Raw genomic sequence first — 17,010 nt, 5'->3', positions numbered from 1 at the left:
ATTGCATCGGCACGCAGAGTATCTAAACTAGCTGCCTTGCAATGTGATCCTCCTTATCTGGTGTTTCATGCGGATAAGGCTGTACTTCGCACTGGGTTGGGGTTTCTTCCCAAGGTGGTGTCTAACCGTAACATTAATCAGGAAATAGTTGTTCCTTCTTTGTATCCTAACCCTTCTTCAAAGGAGAGGTTACTTCATAACCTGGAGGTGGTTCGTGCCTTGAAGTTCTATATTCAGGTTAAAAAAGATTTCAGACAGTCTACATTTCTTTTTGTGGTGTATTCTGGGAAGCGCAATGAGCAAAGGGCCTCTGCTACTTCTTTGTCTGTTTGGTTAAGGAGCTTGATTCGCTTGACTTATGAGACAACGGGACATAAGCTGAGGATCACGGCTCATTCAACAAGAGCTGTGGCTTCGTCCTGGGCCTTCAAGAAAGAGGCCTCTATGGAGCAAAATTTGTAAGGCTGCTACCTGGTCCTCCTTACACACTTTTACAAAGTTTTACAAATTTGACGTTTTTGCTTCTGCGGAAGCTGTTTTTGGGAGAAAGGTTTTGCAGGCTGTGGTGCCCTCAGACTAGGGTCCACCTTTTACCCTCCCAGTTTCATTCAGTGTCCTCTAGAGCATGGGTATATGTTCCCAATATTAATGAATGAAGCCGTGGACTCTCCTCCCCTTTAGATGGAAAACATAAATTATGCTTACCTGATAATTTCATTTCCATCAAGGGGAGGAGAGTTCACGGCTCCAGCTCGTCTCTCCGTTGGGCGGCCCTAAATTTATTCATCTTCTGGCACTTTTTTTACCTTGATATTTCTCCTACTGTTCCTGGTTTGGCAGAATGACTGGGGGATGAGGGAAGTTGGGTCGGTATTTAAGCCTTTGACTGGGGTGTGTCTGCCTCCTCCTGGTGGCCAGGTTCTCAATTCCCAATAGTAATGAATGAAGCCGTGGACTCTCCTCCCTCGATAGAAATTAAATTATCAGGTAAGCATAATTTGTTTTCCCACATTCCCACCACATATGTAAGTATGTCCCCTTTTCATCACATACTCGATAGCATTGTCTAGACAATGAACCCTCAGTCTCATTTGATCTAGTTGGATGGAGGTAACATCTAAAGGCCACTTTTATAAAAAAAAATTCTTTGAGCATTGCGTTATGTGAGAAAGATAAACCATTCATGAGGCTTGTAATCTATGTCTTCATATAGATTATTTAAAGGGACAGTCAACTCCAAAAATATTATTTTAAAAGATAATCCTTTTATTACCCATTACCCAGTTTTGCACCACCAACATTGTTATATTAATATACTTTTAACCTCTGTGATTACCTTGACTCTTTTGACAGCCCCTGATCACATGGCTATTATCTATTGACTTTTATTTAAGCCAATTAGTGCAGTGTCAGCCACAACTCCACGGGCGTGAGCACAATGTTATCTATATGGCCCATATAAACTAGCAGTCTCCTGTTGTGAAAAGCTAATAAAAAAGCATGTGATAAGATGCTATTTGTAGTGGCTTAAAACAGGCAGAACTTTAAAGGTTTAAATGTTTTAAAGTATATTAATATAACAATGTTCGTTGTGCAGGAATGGATAGTAAAGGCATTATTATTTTTTAAACAATAACAATTTTAGTGTTGACTGGTTCTTTAAAGGGTTAAAACTGCTAAGGTAGAAGATCTACAGTCTGTGATTAAGCTTTACTAGGGGTGCAAAACATGTCCGACTAACTTCATTACCCATCTCTATGTGAATTTATGTGTTTGTGAAGTTAATTTTTAAATAAACTCATATTTCTAAGAGTGTGACTCTTTTTGAACTGGTATTTGAGGTGGGGGTTTTTTTGCATTTGGTATATCTGCCAGGACTGTAATTTTGTGGCCCATTCATGGTGCTGCATTCGCACACTGCTGGCTTTTGTGGACCAAGTGCTGATGATTGCATTTCTCTACAGGTTTTGGATATCTCACAAAGCAGCTAATGGGGTTAGCTGGAGGTCGTATTATCCTGGCCCTAGAGGGAGGCCATGACCTCACAGCTATCTGTGATGCTTCTGAAGCCTGTGTATCTGCCCTCCTGGGCAATGAGGTAGGAATTATAAGGCATGCTGGATTGATTGCTGAGAAGTCCTTTGGTAGTTAGTGTCTGGGATTAAGTGTCCATTCTGTGCTAGTATACCATATGTTTGTTTTGTCTATTAGCTGGAGCCACTTCCTGAATCTGTGCTTCAACAGAGGCCAAACAGCAATGCAGTGAGCTCCATGGAGAAAGTGATTCAGATCCACAGTATGTATGACTATATATATATATATCCATTCAGCCCTAAAGCTTCTGCCCTTAAGACGGACAACACACCTTTCTTAGTAGACTCTAAATGTCTTGACATATATTGCCATACGTGCAGCACTATGTAATACTTGCATTAAAGGGACACTGAACCCAAATTTTTTCTTTTGTGATTCAGGTAGAGCATGCAATTGTATGCAACGTTCTAATTTACTCCTATTGTCAAATGTTCTTCATTCTCTTGGTATCTTTATTTGAAAAGCAAGAATGTAAGTTTAGAAGCCGGCCCATTTTTAGTGAACAACCTGGGTTGTTCTTGCTGATTGGTGGATACATTCACCCACCAATATACAAGTGCTGTCCATGGTCTGAACCAAAAATTGTCTGACTCCTTAGCTTAGATGCCTTCTTTTTCAAACAAAGAAAAATTGATAATAAGAGTAAATTAGAAAGCTGCTTAAAATTGCATGCTCTATCTGAACCATGAAAGAAACAATTTGGGTTCAGTATCCCTTTAATGTATACAATTCATAGGTACCTGTCATTATATACAGAAAGCTCAGGTACATAACACTGCTGGACCCCTAAGGGACCTGCTGTAATAGAGAGAATGCTGCCAGGTACCTGTCAGCATAATAGATCACTCTGTCTCCTGTATGGTGAAGTGCTCTTAGGTGTTTTTGTACCACATGAATGTAAAATATGCAAACAGAGATACCAAGATAAAATGTCAAGGTTATGTTTGCAATATGTTAATTTAAATGTTGTTCAACAATCCTAAAAAACAATAATACAAAAATAGTGTGAGATGCCCCATACCAACTCCCTGGCACCTGCCACCATACACAGACTGCCTGGCCCATAGATTTAGATATTTGCCTGTGGGTTAAAGTAGATGAGGGATGTTGCAGTAAAAAAATGCACAAAAACATCTTTTTAACAAGTTGGCCTTTGTCATCTAGGTGAATATTGGTCCAGTTTGCAGCATGTCTCCAAAATTGCCACCTATTCAGTCATAGAGGCGCAGAAATGTGAGAATGAGGAGGCTGAAACTGTGACCGCCATGGCATCGCTTTCTGTAGGAGTCCAAAAGCAAAGAAGGTAAAAGAGATAAACACTAACTTTTTTCATATACTGTTACCTTTTGACTTTTCTATTCTAAACAACATAAAAAATCAATTAAAATTCTACCTTTAATCAACAAATAAACCGCCGTAACCATGCCAGGAAACATACTAATAAACAACATTATGATGACTTGCCAGAATTCGTTCCTGTATGGTATAAGCTTATAATTCACCTGCAGCTTGTCTATGTACTTATCTCTCATGTTTTGATGTGTGTGGTGGTGAGAGTCCACGATCCATTACTCCTGGAAATTACTCTTCCGTGCCACTAGGCATAGGCAAATATTCCCAAACCCAAAGAGCCCTCTTAAAAAAAATCTTTTTTTTTTTTTAGTGACAATTTTTGTCGGTGTTGCTGCGTTTGTTGCCCTTACCCAGTGCGCATGGACAAGTTAATTTACAGCCTTGCTGCTGTAGGTTCCCACTGATTGTCTGTGAACCTGCTCAAGAGGCTGGATCCACACATCACTTCCCTTAGTGCTGTGGCTTTTTCTTCTATTGCCAGGTCCCACGGTGTCAGCACATGAAAACCCTGGGAGGAAACAGCAACTCATGTGCATTACAGTCACTTCCTACCCCTCTTCTGCCAGATGTTTCTCCTCAGGGGAGCAAGAAATTTTATTTTTTATTTTTAAACCCTGACTACCAGAGAGGACTGCAAGTGTAATGCAGTGCACTACAGCCCTCTTTGGCAGCCATTGGGTTAACTGCTCTGACTTCTAGCTACACGCACACATACATTTACTGTGTATATACATATCTCACTCACACACACACATACAGTATATATATTATATATATATATATATATATATATATATATATATATATACACACAGTTGTGCTCATAAGTTTACATACCCTGGCAGAATTTGATTTCTTGGCCATTTTTCAGAGAATATGAATGATAACACAAAAACTTTTCTTTTACTCATTGTTAGTAAGCCGTTTATTATCAATCAACTGTGTTTACCCTTTTTAAATAATGACAACAGAAACTACCCAAATGACCCTGATCAAAAGTTTACATACCCTGGTGATTTTTTTTTAAGACACGATGAGTCCACGGATCATCTTAATTACTAATGGGATATTCACCTCCTGGTCAGCAGCAGGTGGCAAAGAGCACCACAGCAAAGCTGTTAAATAGCTCCTCCCTTCCCTCCCACTCTAGTCATTCTCTTTGCCTACGTTAGTGATAGGAAGTGGTAAAGTGAGGTGTTAGATTAGATTCTTCAATCAAGAGTTTATTATTTTTAAAGTAGTACAAGCTTGTGCTGCTTTGTCCTGGGGTGTAGCCGTAGTCCATATCAGTCTCTTCAGTTGAGCATTGGTGGCTTTAGAGCAATGGGAACTTGTGGACATAATTCTCACTGCGCCTCCCATATATTACTTCTGCCCTAACCCTGAAAACCTGAGGAATATTTATTCAAGAATTTCCTTTTCTTCACAGGTCCATGTGGGGGATAGGACCCCTCAAACCTGGTGAACTGCTTTTTCTGTCAGGCAGACATATAAGGTAAGTGCTATGTTATTTTCCTGGAACACTCAGAGGAAAAGGAGCACTTTACTATATATCATTACACTACATAAAGGGCTTATGGATCAGGCACTTTATTATGGGGACAATGAAAACTCTCAGAGTCTAAGAGAACTAGACAGCGTTTAGCAGGCACTGGGGCTGGGAGACAAGCATTTTGTATGGCTCTGGTGGTTCTAATATCAAGGCGTTATTTTTAATACGAAATAACGACTGGGAGAGTGTGTTTACTGTCGGCCACGCCCACGATGGGCGGATCTTACTGGATTGCACGCTTTTTCACTGCGCCTCTATCTGAAGACTCAGTACAGACCGGATAATTTACTCTGCCTAGAGCGCATGTTTCTTACTGATCAAGCGTTTCTAGGCCCGGAGGGCAGCTGAGTCGTTCCCCTATCGAGTCCGGATTGTTTGCCAGGAGGGAGAAAGAGGTCTCCGGTCTTGCAGTCAGGTAGGCACCTCAGCAAAGCTGCTGAGGTGTAGGGGTATCATTTTTATTAGTTTATGGTCGTTTGGGTACGTTTTTTTACACATGCAGTAAAAAAGTTACTTTTTAAAATTTAAAGGGACAGTAACGTTTTTTGCATTCAAACTTTTTTGTGTCAAATTAAAGTTTTTATTGCATAATTATATTATTGTGATTCAGTATGGACCAAGGAGACTTGCAAAGTGTCACTTGCTCCTTGTGTTTTGATGCAAATGTGGAACCACCAATCCCTTTCTGTCCCTCATGTATTGAGAGGACTTTAAATTATAGGGAAAAGATTTTTTCTGAGCAAAACTTTTCAAAAGCGGATGCTGTCCAAGAGTCTAATGACGAGGTTCAAGGTATGCAGCAGCTTTCTCCCCAAGCGTCCCAAAATGTACCGACCGCACAAGCAGTGCCCTGCACTTCTGCTCTAGCTTCTGCAGGAGCTACCTTAAAAGACATAGCTTCCCTCATGTCTTCTACAATTTCTGATACATTGTCTGCTTTCCCAATGTTGCAGGGCAAACGTAAGAGGAAAACCAGACATTCAGTAAGTTCTGATGCAATTTTTGCAATTTCAGAGGTACCCTCCCAAGGACATGAAGAGGAGGGTACTGCTGTAGCATCTGAGGGTGCCTCTGACGGATTCGGAGGTTGTAACTTTTAGGTTTAAACTAGAACACCTCCGCTTGTTGCTTAGGGAGGTTTTGGTTACTTTGGACGACTGTGACTCCACGGTAGTGGTTGTCCCTGAGAAGTCTAGTAAACTGGACAGATATTTCGAGGTTCCTTCTTACTCAGACGTATTTCCAGTCCCAAAGCGAGCTTTAGAGATTATTTCTAAGGAGTGGGAGAGACAAGGCATACCCTTTTCTCCCTCTCCTATTTTTAAGAAGACGTTTCCCATAGCTGACTCTTTCAAGGAAGCTTGGCAAACAGTTCCTAAGGTGGAAGGGGCCGTTTCCACCTTAGCCAAGAGAACTTCTATTCCCATAGAGGATAGTTGTGCTTTCAACGACCCTATGGACAAGAAGTTATAGGGTCTACTTAAGAAGATTTATTTTCACCAGGGTCTGCAATGGCAGCCAGCTGCGTGCATTGCTACCGTCACTAGTGTGGCAGCATATTGGTTTGATGCACTGTCGGAGTCTCACAGGACTGAGACTTCCTTGGAGGAGATCCAAGACAGGATAAAGGCTCCGAAGCTAGCTAATGTCTTTATTACGGACGCTTCCCTTCAAATTATTAAACTGGGAGCTAAGATTTCGGGTTTCTCTATTCTAGCCCACAGAGCTTTATGGTTAAAACCTTGGTCTGCGGATGTTTCCTCCAAGTCTAAGCTTCTGGCTATTCCTTACAAGGGCAAGACCTGGTTTGGACCTGGCCTATCGGAAATTATCTCTGATAATCACGGGAGGTAAGGGTCATCTTCTCCCTCAAGATAAGAGAAACAAACAGAAGGGACGACAGAGTAATTTTTCGTTCCTTTCGAAATTTCAAAGGAAATTCTTCATCTTCCTCCTCTAAGCAGGAACAATCCAAACCTGCATGGAGACCTAACCAGTCTTGGACTAAGTGAAAGCAATCCAAGAAAGCCTGCTATCGAATCCAAGACAGCATGAAGGGCATGCCCCCGATCCGGGACCGGATCTTGTAGGGGGCAGACTTTCCTTCTTCACTCAGGTTTGGGTTCAGGATCCCTGGGCAATAGGGATTGTGTCCCAGGGATACAAACTAGAGTTCAAAAGTTTTCCTCCCAGAGGCAGGTTTCTACTTTCAAGATTATCTGCAAACCAGACAAAGAGAGAGGCATTCTTACATTGCGTAAGAGACCTTTCCGCCCTGGGAGTGATTGTTCCCGTTCCAGCACTGGAACAGGGTCAGGGTTTTTATTCCAATCTGTTTGTGGTTCCCAAAAAAGAGGGAACCTTCAGACCAATTTTAGACCTCAAGAGTCTAAACAAATATCTAAGGGTTCCGTCCTTCAAGATGGAAACTATTCGTTCCATTCTTCCTTTAATCCAGGAGGGTCAATTTATGACAACAGTGGATTTAAAGGATGGATACCTACATGTTCCTATTCACAGGGATCATCACAAGTTCCTAAGGTTTGCCTTCCAGGACAAACACTTCCAGTTTGTGGCTCTTCCTTTCGGCCTGGCCACTGCTCCCAGAATTTTCACAAAGGTTCTGGGGTCTCTGTTGGCGGTACTTCGGTCACGGGGCATTGGGGTGGCGCCTTATCTGGACGACATTCTAGTCCAGGCGCCATCTTTTCAACAAGCAGGATCCTACACCGACATAGTGTTATCTTTCCTGAGAACTCATGGGTGGAAGGTAAATTTGGAAAATAGTTCCCTAGTTCCAGAAACAAGAGTCACCTTCTTGGGAACCATAATAGATTCCCTGTCTATGAAGATTTTTCTGACAGAAGTCAGGAAATCAAAGGTTATCGATACTTTTCTAGTTCTTCAGTCCACTCCTCGGCCGTCAGTGGCTCAGTGCATGGAGTTAATCGGGCTGATGGTGGCGGCAATGGACATCATCCCGTTTGCTCACTTACATCTCAGACCTCTGCAGTTAAGCATGCTCAGGCAATGGAACGGAAATTATGCAGACTTGTCTCCTCAAATAACTCTGGAGCAGGAGACAAGGGACTCTCTTCAATGGTGGTTGTCTCTGGATCATCTCTCCCAGGGAACCTGCTTTCGCAGACAATGTTGGGTGATTGTGACAACAGACGCCAGCCTTCTGGGGTGGGGAGCAGTCTGGGGCTCCCTAAAGGCTCAGGGAGTTTGGACTCAGTCAGAGTCTGTTCTTCCTATAAATATTCTGGAGCTGAGAGCGATCTACAATGCTCTTCTGGCCTGGCCTCAGTTAGCCACGGTCCAGTTTATCAGGTTCCAGTCGTACAACATAACTTCAGTGGCTTACATCAATCATCAGGGAGGAACGAGGAGTTCCTTAGCGATGACAGAGGTAACCAAGATAATTCAGTGAGCGGAAGCCCATTTTTGCTATCTGTTGGCGATCCACATCCCAGGGGTGGACAACTGGGAGGCGAACTTCCTGAGCAGGCAGACCTTTCATCCGGGGGAGTGGGAACTCCATCCGGAAGTGTTCTCCGACCTGATTCTCAAGTGGGGTAAGCTGGAATTGGATCTCATGGCATCTCGACAGAATGCCAAGCTCCCGAGATACGGGTCGAGGTCCAGGGACCCCTAGGCGGAACGGATAGATGCACTGGCGGTCCCTTGGACCTTCAATCTAGCATACCTATTTCCTCTGTTTGCTCTTCTTCCTCAGGTAATTGCTCGAGGAGAGGGCTTCGGTGATTCTCATAGCACCGGCCTGGCCTCGTAGGATTTGGTATACGGATTTGGTGGAGATGGCGTCTCTGCCACCTTGGAGACTCCCGTTGATGAAGGACCTCCTGATTCAGGGGCCCTTCCTTCACCCAAATCTAGTTTCTCTGAAGCTGACTGCTTGGAGATTGAACGCTTAATTTTATCCAAGCAGGGGTTTTCTGACTCGGTCATAGAGACCATGATTCAGGCTTGCAAGCCTGTAACTATAAGGATTTACCATACAATTTGGTGTGAATCCAAGGGCTACTCATGGAGTAGAGTTAAGATTCCTAGAATTTTCTCTCTTCTCCAAGAGGGTTTGGAGAAAGGTTTCTCGACGAGTTCCCTAAAGGGTCAAATCTCGGCCTGATCTATTTTGTTACACAAACATCTGGCGGATGTCCCAGATGTACAATCATTTTGTCAGGCCTTGGTCAGGATTAGGCCTGTGTTCAAACCAGTTACTCCTCCATGTAGTCTTAATTTAGTTCTCAAAGTTCTTCAAGGGGCTCCGTTTGAGCCTATGCATTCCTTAAATATTAAGTTATCCTCGAAAGTTTTATTTCTTGTTGCGATTTCTTCGGCTCGTAGAGTGTCAGAGCTCTCGGCATTGCAGTACGGATCTCCTTACCTTACTTTCCATTCAGATAAGGTAGTTTTACGTACTAAATTAGGATTTCGCCTAAGGTTGTTTCTGATCGGAACATTAATCAGGAGATTGTTGTTCCTTCTTTGTGTCCTAATCCTTCTTCTCAGAAAGAACGACTTCTGCACAATTTAGACGTGGTCCGTGCTTTAAAGTTTTACCTACAGGCGGGGGGGCGTGTCCAGGCAGCACCGGGAGAGGACGCAAAACCAGAGATCTCTAGCCTGAGATTATACAAATCTCAAATCTTACCGAAACAAAACAACTTTGGATGTAAAATATCGTGCAGCTACTTAGATGAATACCTGCTGATCACAAAAACATCGAGCCTTGAGGTATTTGTTTTGTTTACAAGCCGATTCAAGCTGTTTTGGCCTTGAGGCCAAGGATCCTCACCACCCTCTCCCGGTGCACCGAATACAATAATTCACTTCAGATAACCTAACATCCTTAGTAGCACATCAGCTAATCAAATCCCATAAACCGGGAGGATAAAGTTGTGAAGAGAGACATCCTCAAGTGCACTTGTAATACCGGACTAAAATGGAGGCAGAACTCATCGCCGCACTTTCCACTCTGGAGAGTGCCATGGACTTACAGTTTGACGACTTACACCACCATGTCCTCCTTTTACAAAGCGGTAAGCCTGACCTACATGACCATGAGGTCTCTCAATCATTCTCTTGCCTTGATCTGGCGGAAGGTGGAAGTGACCTCACATTGCGGAGCCCGGCGGAAACTTCTGACCCCAGACTCTTTACTGCAACTAGTGCATATCATGAGCAGGCTATGGTGACCCATCCTCCAATGACTTCCTGTGCCCATTGAGATAGACAGCTGGACGAACGCTCTGAGACTTTCACAATCCCACTGGACTCTACGGCGAGCCGGCCGATCGTCATGGGTCCTGAGCTTAGATCCTTCACAGCTGAGCGCACAACACGGCACTCCATAGGCACCTTACTTCATCCACAACTGGGGAGAGCCCACCTAAATCTCCTAACAAGCGACGAGTACTCCCTAAAATTCACGCATTGTGATGCATCTCTGCCTGAATTGTACAGGAATATCTGGAAGGAAAGAATAGTGAGAAGCCTTACTAACCGTAGCTCTCAGTCACTAATAGAGGGCATAGGCTGATATGCTATAAAGGTCCTACCAGTGGATATCGTGGGATTTGGGGTTGCTGACAGTTACTATATTTCCCACAAAGTCATTATATGTTCAATATGTTTCTTATGTTTAATGTTCTAAAAGGTGCACTAACCCTTATGTTATCCTGTCTGGTGTTATTTGAGCCATGGAATGTTTACTATACCTAACAGTTTTGCATATCCCTGGTTATGCCTCAGTAGAAGAGCTTTTAATGTTTTGGGATTGTTCCTCTGTTTATTCCTGAAAACATCTGGTCCTAATTTCTTTCATAACCCTCTAGATGCAAGTTAGATAGGACCTCGCCTGTTATATCTACAACTATTTATACATTTTTTAACAGCCCCCATATTATATATTCATAAATATTTTAGCTAGACCCATTCTACAGATACAAGATTGTATACTACTTCTCTTTTTTTCCCTTTTGTTTTCCCATGAGGTTAGGGGGTATATTTAAGCATATAGCTTTAGCTCTAGCTTTGTTAACCATTCTAGTAATACTAAGTCCCTTAGGAAGTAAACTCCCAGCTGAACTTATTTAACCTTTACAGTTTAATATTAACTCTCTAGTTTTAGGAGCTTAGATTACGTGAAGTATGGAACAAAATTTTATCCCATTCCTATTTGACAAAAATACAAAAGTGCATATTTATATATAAAAACAATTACATATCATATACAATGTTATACTTTTAAACACAAAAAGTACAGAATACATAATATCAATCGTTACCCAAAGCAGAGGTGGATCAAAGGAAGACCGAAAGATCATATTCTTTATTGTACACAGTTTTCTTGGACTGTGCTATATTATTGGGGATTTGGTGTGGAACCCCTACAGCTTGCACCACCCACTACCTCAGTGCTGTGCCACATGGACTTTGTGTGGATATATTGGTTGACACAGACCCCACAAAATGCTATCAAAAAGCTTGTTGGCTTAAAACCCAAGAAACTGGGATGTTATAAGTGTGGAGATTGCACTACATGCCACACAGCATCAACCACAGATTGACATGCACTAGTGACTGTCATATACCTACTCATTTGTCACTTTCCATGATCGTATAGCTAACCACAGATTTGCTAATAGGGAAGCCATTAAAAATGGTGATTCAGAGCAACCAGTAGCTCGCCATTTCGCACAGCATAAACACAATCTGTCTAGCCTTAGGACCATGTTAATTGATCATATACCACCTCTACAGAGGAGTGGAAATAGGGCACTAAAGCTCCTACACATGGAGTCAAAATGGATCTACCTGTTGGATACAGTTGCAGCCAGAGGTTTGAATACAATCCTGGATTTTTGACCATTTATTGGTATTATAAGGAGGGCACTTATATCTATAGACCTACTTTTGTGCGCAAATCTTATTAAGTACCTCAGTTAGATCCTGACTTCTACCATACCCCATCAGTCACTCAAAGTAACATCTATCATTAAAGTGAATGTAAACTTGCCCGCATCCGGTAACGTCACAGCATAGATTTTAAAAAATAAGACAGACTTTAATTCATGATTTTTTTTACATTTTCTATATTTATTCCAAATTCTACATTTTTATGCACTAATGATTAGCGCTGTTCCTCTGGCCGCCATACTGGTTACTTGACCAATATTCGATCTACTAATCACCCCCCACCCCCTTTTATGACACGTCACATTGTTTGACGTGTCATTAAAGGGGCTGAAGGGGATGTAACCAGTATGGTGGGCAGAGGAACGGCGCTAATCATTAGTGCATAAAAATGTAGAATTTGAAATAAATATAGAAAATGTAAAAAAAAAATCATGAATGAAAGTCTGCCTTAAAGGGACACAGTACCCAAAAATTTTCTTTTGTGATTCAGATTGAGCATGAAATTTTAAGCAACTTTCTAATTTACTCATATCATCAAATTTTCTTCATTCTCTTGGTTTCTTTATTTGAAATGCAAGAATGTAAGTTTAGATGCCGGCCCATTTTTGGTGAACAACCTGGGTTGTCCTTGCTGATTGGTGGATAAATTCATCCACCAATAAAAAAAGTGCTGTCCAGAGTACTAAAACCAAAAAAAAGTTTAGATGCCTTCTTTTTCAAATAATGATAGCAAGAGAACGAAGAAAAATTGATAATAGGAGTTAATTAGAAAGTTGCTTAAAATAGCATGCTCTTTCTGAATTACAAAAGAAAAAATTTGGGTAAAGTGTCCCTTTAAAGGATTACTGTAAAAAGATTTTTTGTACAAAGATTATATAAAAACATTCTTGGTGCCCTGGCTCAATTCCAAGCTACCCAGATATGGGTCGTTGTCCAGGGATCCTCAGGCGGAGCTAATAGATGCATTAGCAGTGCCTTGGAGGTTCAGTCTGATCTACATTTTTCCGCCGTTACCACTTCTCCCTCGTGTAGTGGCCCGCATCAAGCAGGAGCAAGCATCAGTGATTCTAATTGCTCCATCATGGCCTCGGAGTATGTGGTTCGTGGACCTGGTGGGGATGTCATCTCCTCCATGGAGGTTACCTTGTCGCAGGGATCTGCTGGAGCAAGGCCCTCTTGTTCATCAAAAATCTAGAATTCTCTGAGGCTGACTGCGTGGAGATTGAACGCTTAGTCCTAGCCAAGAGAGGGTTCTTGGAGAGAGTTATTGATACACTCATTCAGGCGTGTAAGCCGGTCACTCGTTGCATCTATCATAAGATGTGGAGGACCTACTTATTCTGGTGTGAAGAGCATGGATTGCCCTGGCATAAGGTCAGGGTTTCCAGGATTCTTTCCTTTCTCCAGGATGGTCTGGAGAAGGGTCTTTCTGCTAGCTTTCTTAAGGGACAGATTTCGGCCCTATCTGTTTCATTGCACAAGAGGCTCTGTGAACTTCCAGATGTCCAGGCTTTTGTTCAGGCTCTGACTAGAATCAGGCCTGTGTTTAGATCTAGCGCTCCTCCTTGGAGTTTCAATCTTGTTCTTAAAGTTTTGCCGAAGGTTCTGTTTGAGCCTATGCATGTAGTTAACATTAAATAACTGTCTTGGAAGGTTCTTTTTTTACTGGCTATTGCTTCGGCACGCAGAGTATCTGAGATGGCTGCCTTGCAATGTGACCCCCCTTAACTAGTATTCCATGCTGATAAGGCTGTTCTTCGTACTGGGGTAGGTTTTCTTCCTAAGGTTGTTTCTGATCGAAACATCAATCAGGAAATTGTGGTTCCTTCCTTGTGTCATCCTTCTTCCTCGAAGGAGCGGTTACTTCATAATTTGGATGTGGTTCGGGCCTTGAAGTTCTATCTTCAGGCTACAAAGGAGTTTAGACAGACTTCTTCTTTGTTTGTTGTCTATTCTGGAAAGCGTAGGGAGCAGAAGGCCTCGTCCACTTCCTTATCTTTTTGGTTCAGGAGCATTATTCGCTTATCTTATGAGACAGCGGGACATAAACCTCCTCAGAGGATTAAGGCTCATTCAACTAGAGCTGTGGCTTCCTCTTGGGCCTTCAAGAATGATGCCTCTATGGATCAGATTTGTAGGGCGGCTACCTGGTCCTCCTTACATACTTTTTCAAAATTTTACAAGTTTGACGTTTTTGCTTCGGCTGAAGCAGCTTTTGGGAGAAAGGTTTTGCAGGCTGTGGTGCCCTCAGAATAGGGTCCGCCTCTCTCTTTACCCTCCCATTTCATTCATTGTCCTCTAGAGCTTGGGTATATGTTTCCCACAAGTAAGGAATGAAGCTGTGTACTCTCCTCATATTAAGAAGGAAAACGTAAATTGTGCTTACCAGATAATTTCCTTTCCTTCTGTATGCGGAGAGTCCACGGTCCCACCCGTATTCTCCGTTGGGCGGACCTACATTTTAGTTTTGTTCTTCTGGCACCATTTATACCCTGATATTTCTCCTACTGTTCCTTGTTCCCTCGGCAGAATGACTGGGGAATGAGGGAAGTTGGGGAGGTATTTAAGCCTTTAGCTGGGGTGTCTTTGTCTCCTCCTGATGGCCAGGTTCAGTATTTTCCACAAGTAAGAAATGAAGCCGTGGACTCTCCTCCTACAGAAGGAAAGGAAATTATCTAGGAAGCATAATTTATGATAAGCACTCTTGCTTAATTCGAATAACTTCTTTATTATCCGGTACAGTCCGGTATTCCCAACGTTTCGGTCCTCACATTGGACCTTTTTCAAGGGTACAAATCTGTCAAAACAGTACACAGGTAATCACAAAAAGTTCTACTTACATATTTACAATGTCACACATGGAAAAACAGAACAAATCATCAAACAGGAAGTGATGTCATACCTGATCCAGGTCCGGCTATCACATACTTCCCCTTCATTAACCAAAGACTTTAAAGGGACATTATACACTCATTTCTTTCATGTAATTAGCAAGAGTCCATGAGCTAGTGACGTATGGGATATACATTCCTACCAGGAGGGGCAAAGTTTCCCAAACCTCAAAATGCCTATAAATACACCCCTCACCACACCCACAAATCAGTTTTACAAACTTTGCCTCCTATGGAGGTGGTGAAGTAAGTTTGTGCTAGATTCTTCGTTGATATGCGCTCCGCAGCAGGTTGGAGCCCGGTTTTCCTCTCAGCGTGCAGTGAATGTCAGAGGGATGTGAGGAGAGTATTGCCTATTTGAATGCAGTGATCTCCTTCTACGGGGTCTATTTCATAGGTTCTCTGTTATCGGTCGTAGAGATTCATCTCTTACCTCCCTTTTCAGATCGACGATATACTCTTATATATACCATTTCCTCTACTGATTCTCGTTTCAGTACTGGTTTGGCTTTCTACTACATGTAGATGAGTGTCCTGGGGTAAGTAAGTCTTATTTTCTGTGACACTCTAAGCTATGGTTGGGCACTTTTATATAAAGTTCTAAATATATGTATTCAAACATTTATTTGCCTTGACTCAGGATGTTCAAAGTTCCTTATTTCAGACAGTCAGTTTCATATTTGGGATAATGCATATGAATAAATCATTTTTTCTTACCTTAAAATTTGACTTTCTCCAACATAGGTGTGTCCGGTCCACGGCGTCATCCTTACTTGTGGGATATTCTCCTCCCCAACAGGAAATGGCAAAGAGCCCAGCAAAGCTGGCCATATAGTCCCTACTAGGCTCCGCCCACCCCAGTCATTCTCTTTGCCGTTGCACAGGCAACATCTCCACGGAGATGGCTTAGAGTTTTTTGGTGTTTAAATGTAGTTTTTGTTCTTCAATCAAGAGTTTGTTATTTTAAAATAGTGCTGGTATGTACTATTTACTCTGAAACAGAAAAGAGATGAAGATTTCTGTTTGTAAGAGGAAAATGATTTTAGCAACCGTTACTAAAATCGATAGCTGTTTCCACACAGGACTGTTGAGATGAAGTAACTTCAGTTGGGGGAAACAGTGGGCAGACTTTGCTGCTTGAGGTATGACACATTTCTAACAAGACTCGGTAATGCTGGAAGCTGTCATTTTCCCTATGGGAACCGGTAAGCCATTTTCTTAGTTTAAGTAAAAGAATAAAGGGCTTCATTAGGGCTTAAAAAACTGGTAGACATTTTTCTGGGCTAAAACGATTACTTTACTAAGTATATTTGGCAGATTATTACTTTTAATAGTTGTTAAATCTTGGGGATTGTTTTAATAAAAACGGCAGGCACTGTATTGGACACCTTTTTCACTGGGGGCCTTTTCTAGTCATAGACAGAGCCTCATTTTCGCGCCTCTAATGCGCAGTTGTTTTTGGAAAGCATGGCATGCAGATGCATGTGTGAGGAGCTAAGAACCACTGAAAAAGCTTATAGAAGGCATCATTTGGTATCGTATTCCCCTCTGGGCTTGGTTGGGTCTCAGCAAAGCAGATACCTGGGACTGTATAGGGGTTAAATGTAAAAACGGCTCCGGTTCCGTTATTTTAAGGGTTAAAGCTTTCAAATTTGGTGTGCAATACTTTTAAGGCTTTAAGTTACTGTGGTGAAATTTTGGTGAATTTTGAACAATTCCTTCATACTTTTTCACATATTCAGTAATAAAGTGTGTTCAGTTTAAAATTTAAAGGGACAGTAACGGTTTTATTGTAAAACGTTTTTTGTGCTTTGTTGACAAGTTTAAGCCTGTTTAACATGTCTGAACCATCAGATAACGATGTTCTATATGTATGAAAGCCAATGTGTCTCCCCATTTAAATATATGTGATATATTTGTGTCATAATGTCCAAACAAAGTAGGGATAATAATGCCATAGATATGATATTGCCCAAGATGATTCCTCTAATGAGGGGAGTAAGCATGGTACTGCATCATCCCCTTCTGTGTCTACACCAGTTTTGCCCACACAAGAGGCCCCTAGTACATCTAGTGCGCCAATACTTATTACCATACAACAATTAATGGCTGTAATGGATAATTCTATTGCATGCATTTTTTCCAAAATGCCTACTTATCAGAGAAAGCGTGATT

General features: G+C 41.9%; 1 protein-coding gene across 1 annotated transcript in view; it reads left to right on the top strand.

Moving 5' to 3' along the window:
* Positions 1-17,010, top strand: part of HDAC4 (histone deacetylase 4) — a gene marked incomplete in the record, with an annotated part of 933,145 nt that overhangs the window by 882,871 nt on the left and 33,264 nt on the right. The window contains 3 exon segments of the mRNA XM_053698885.1: positions 1,965-2,098; positions 2,212-2,296; positions 3,259-3,397. Coding sequence (XP_053554860.1) covers positions 1,965-2,098; positions 2,212-2,296; positions 3,259-3,397 — 358 coding nt within the window.

This window comes from Bombina bombina, chromosome 1, assembly GCF_027579735.1.
Source record: "Bombina bombina isolate aBomBom1 chromosome 1, aBomBom1.pri, whole genome shotgun sequence".
Lineage (NCBI taxonomy): Eukaryota > Metazoa > Chordata > Amphibia > Anura > Bombinatoridae > Bombina > Bombina bombina.
The sequence above is the reverse complement of the archived record's forward strand: the minus strand, read 5'-3'. Positions and strand labels throughout refer to the sequence as shown.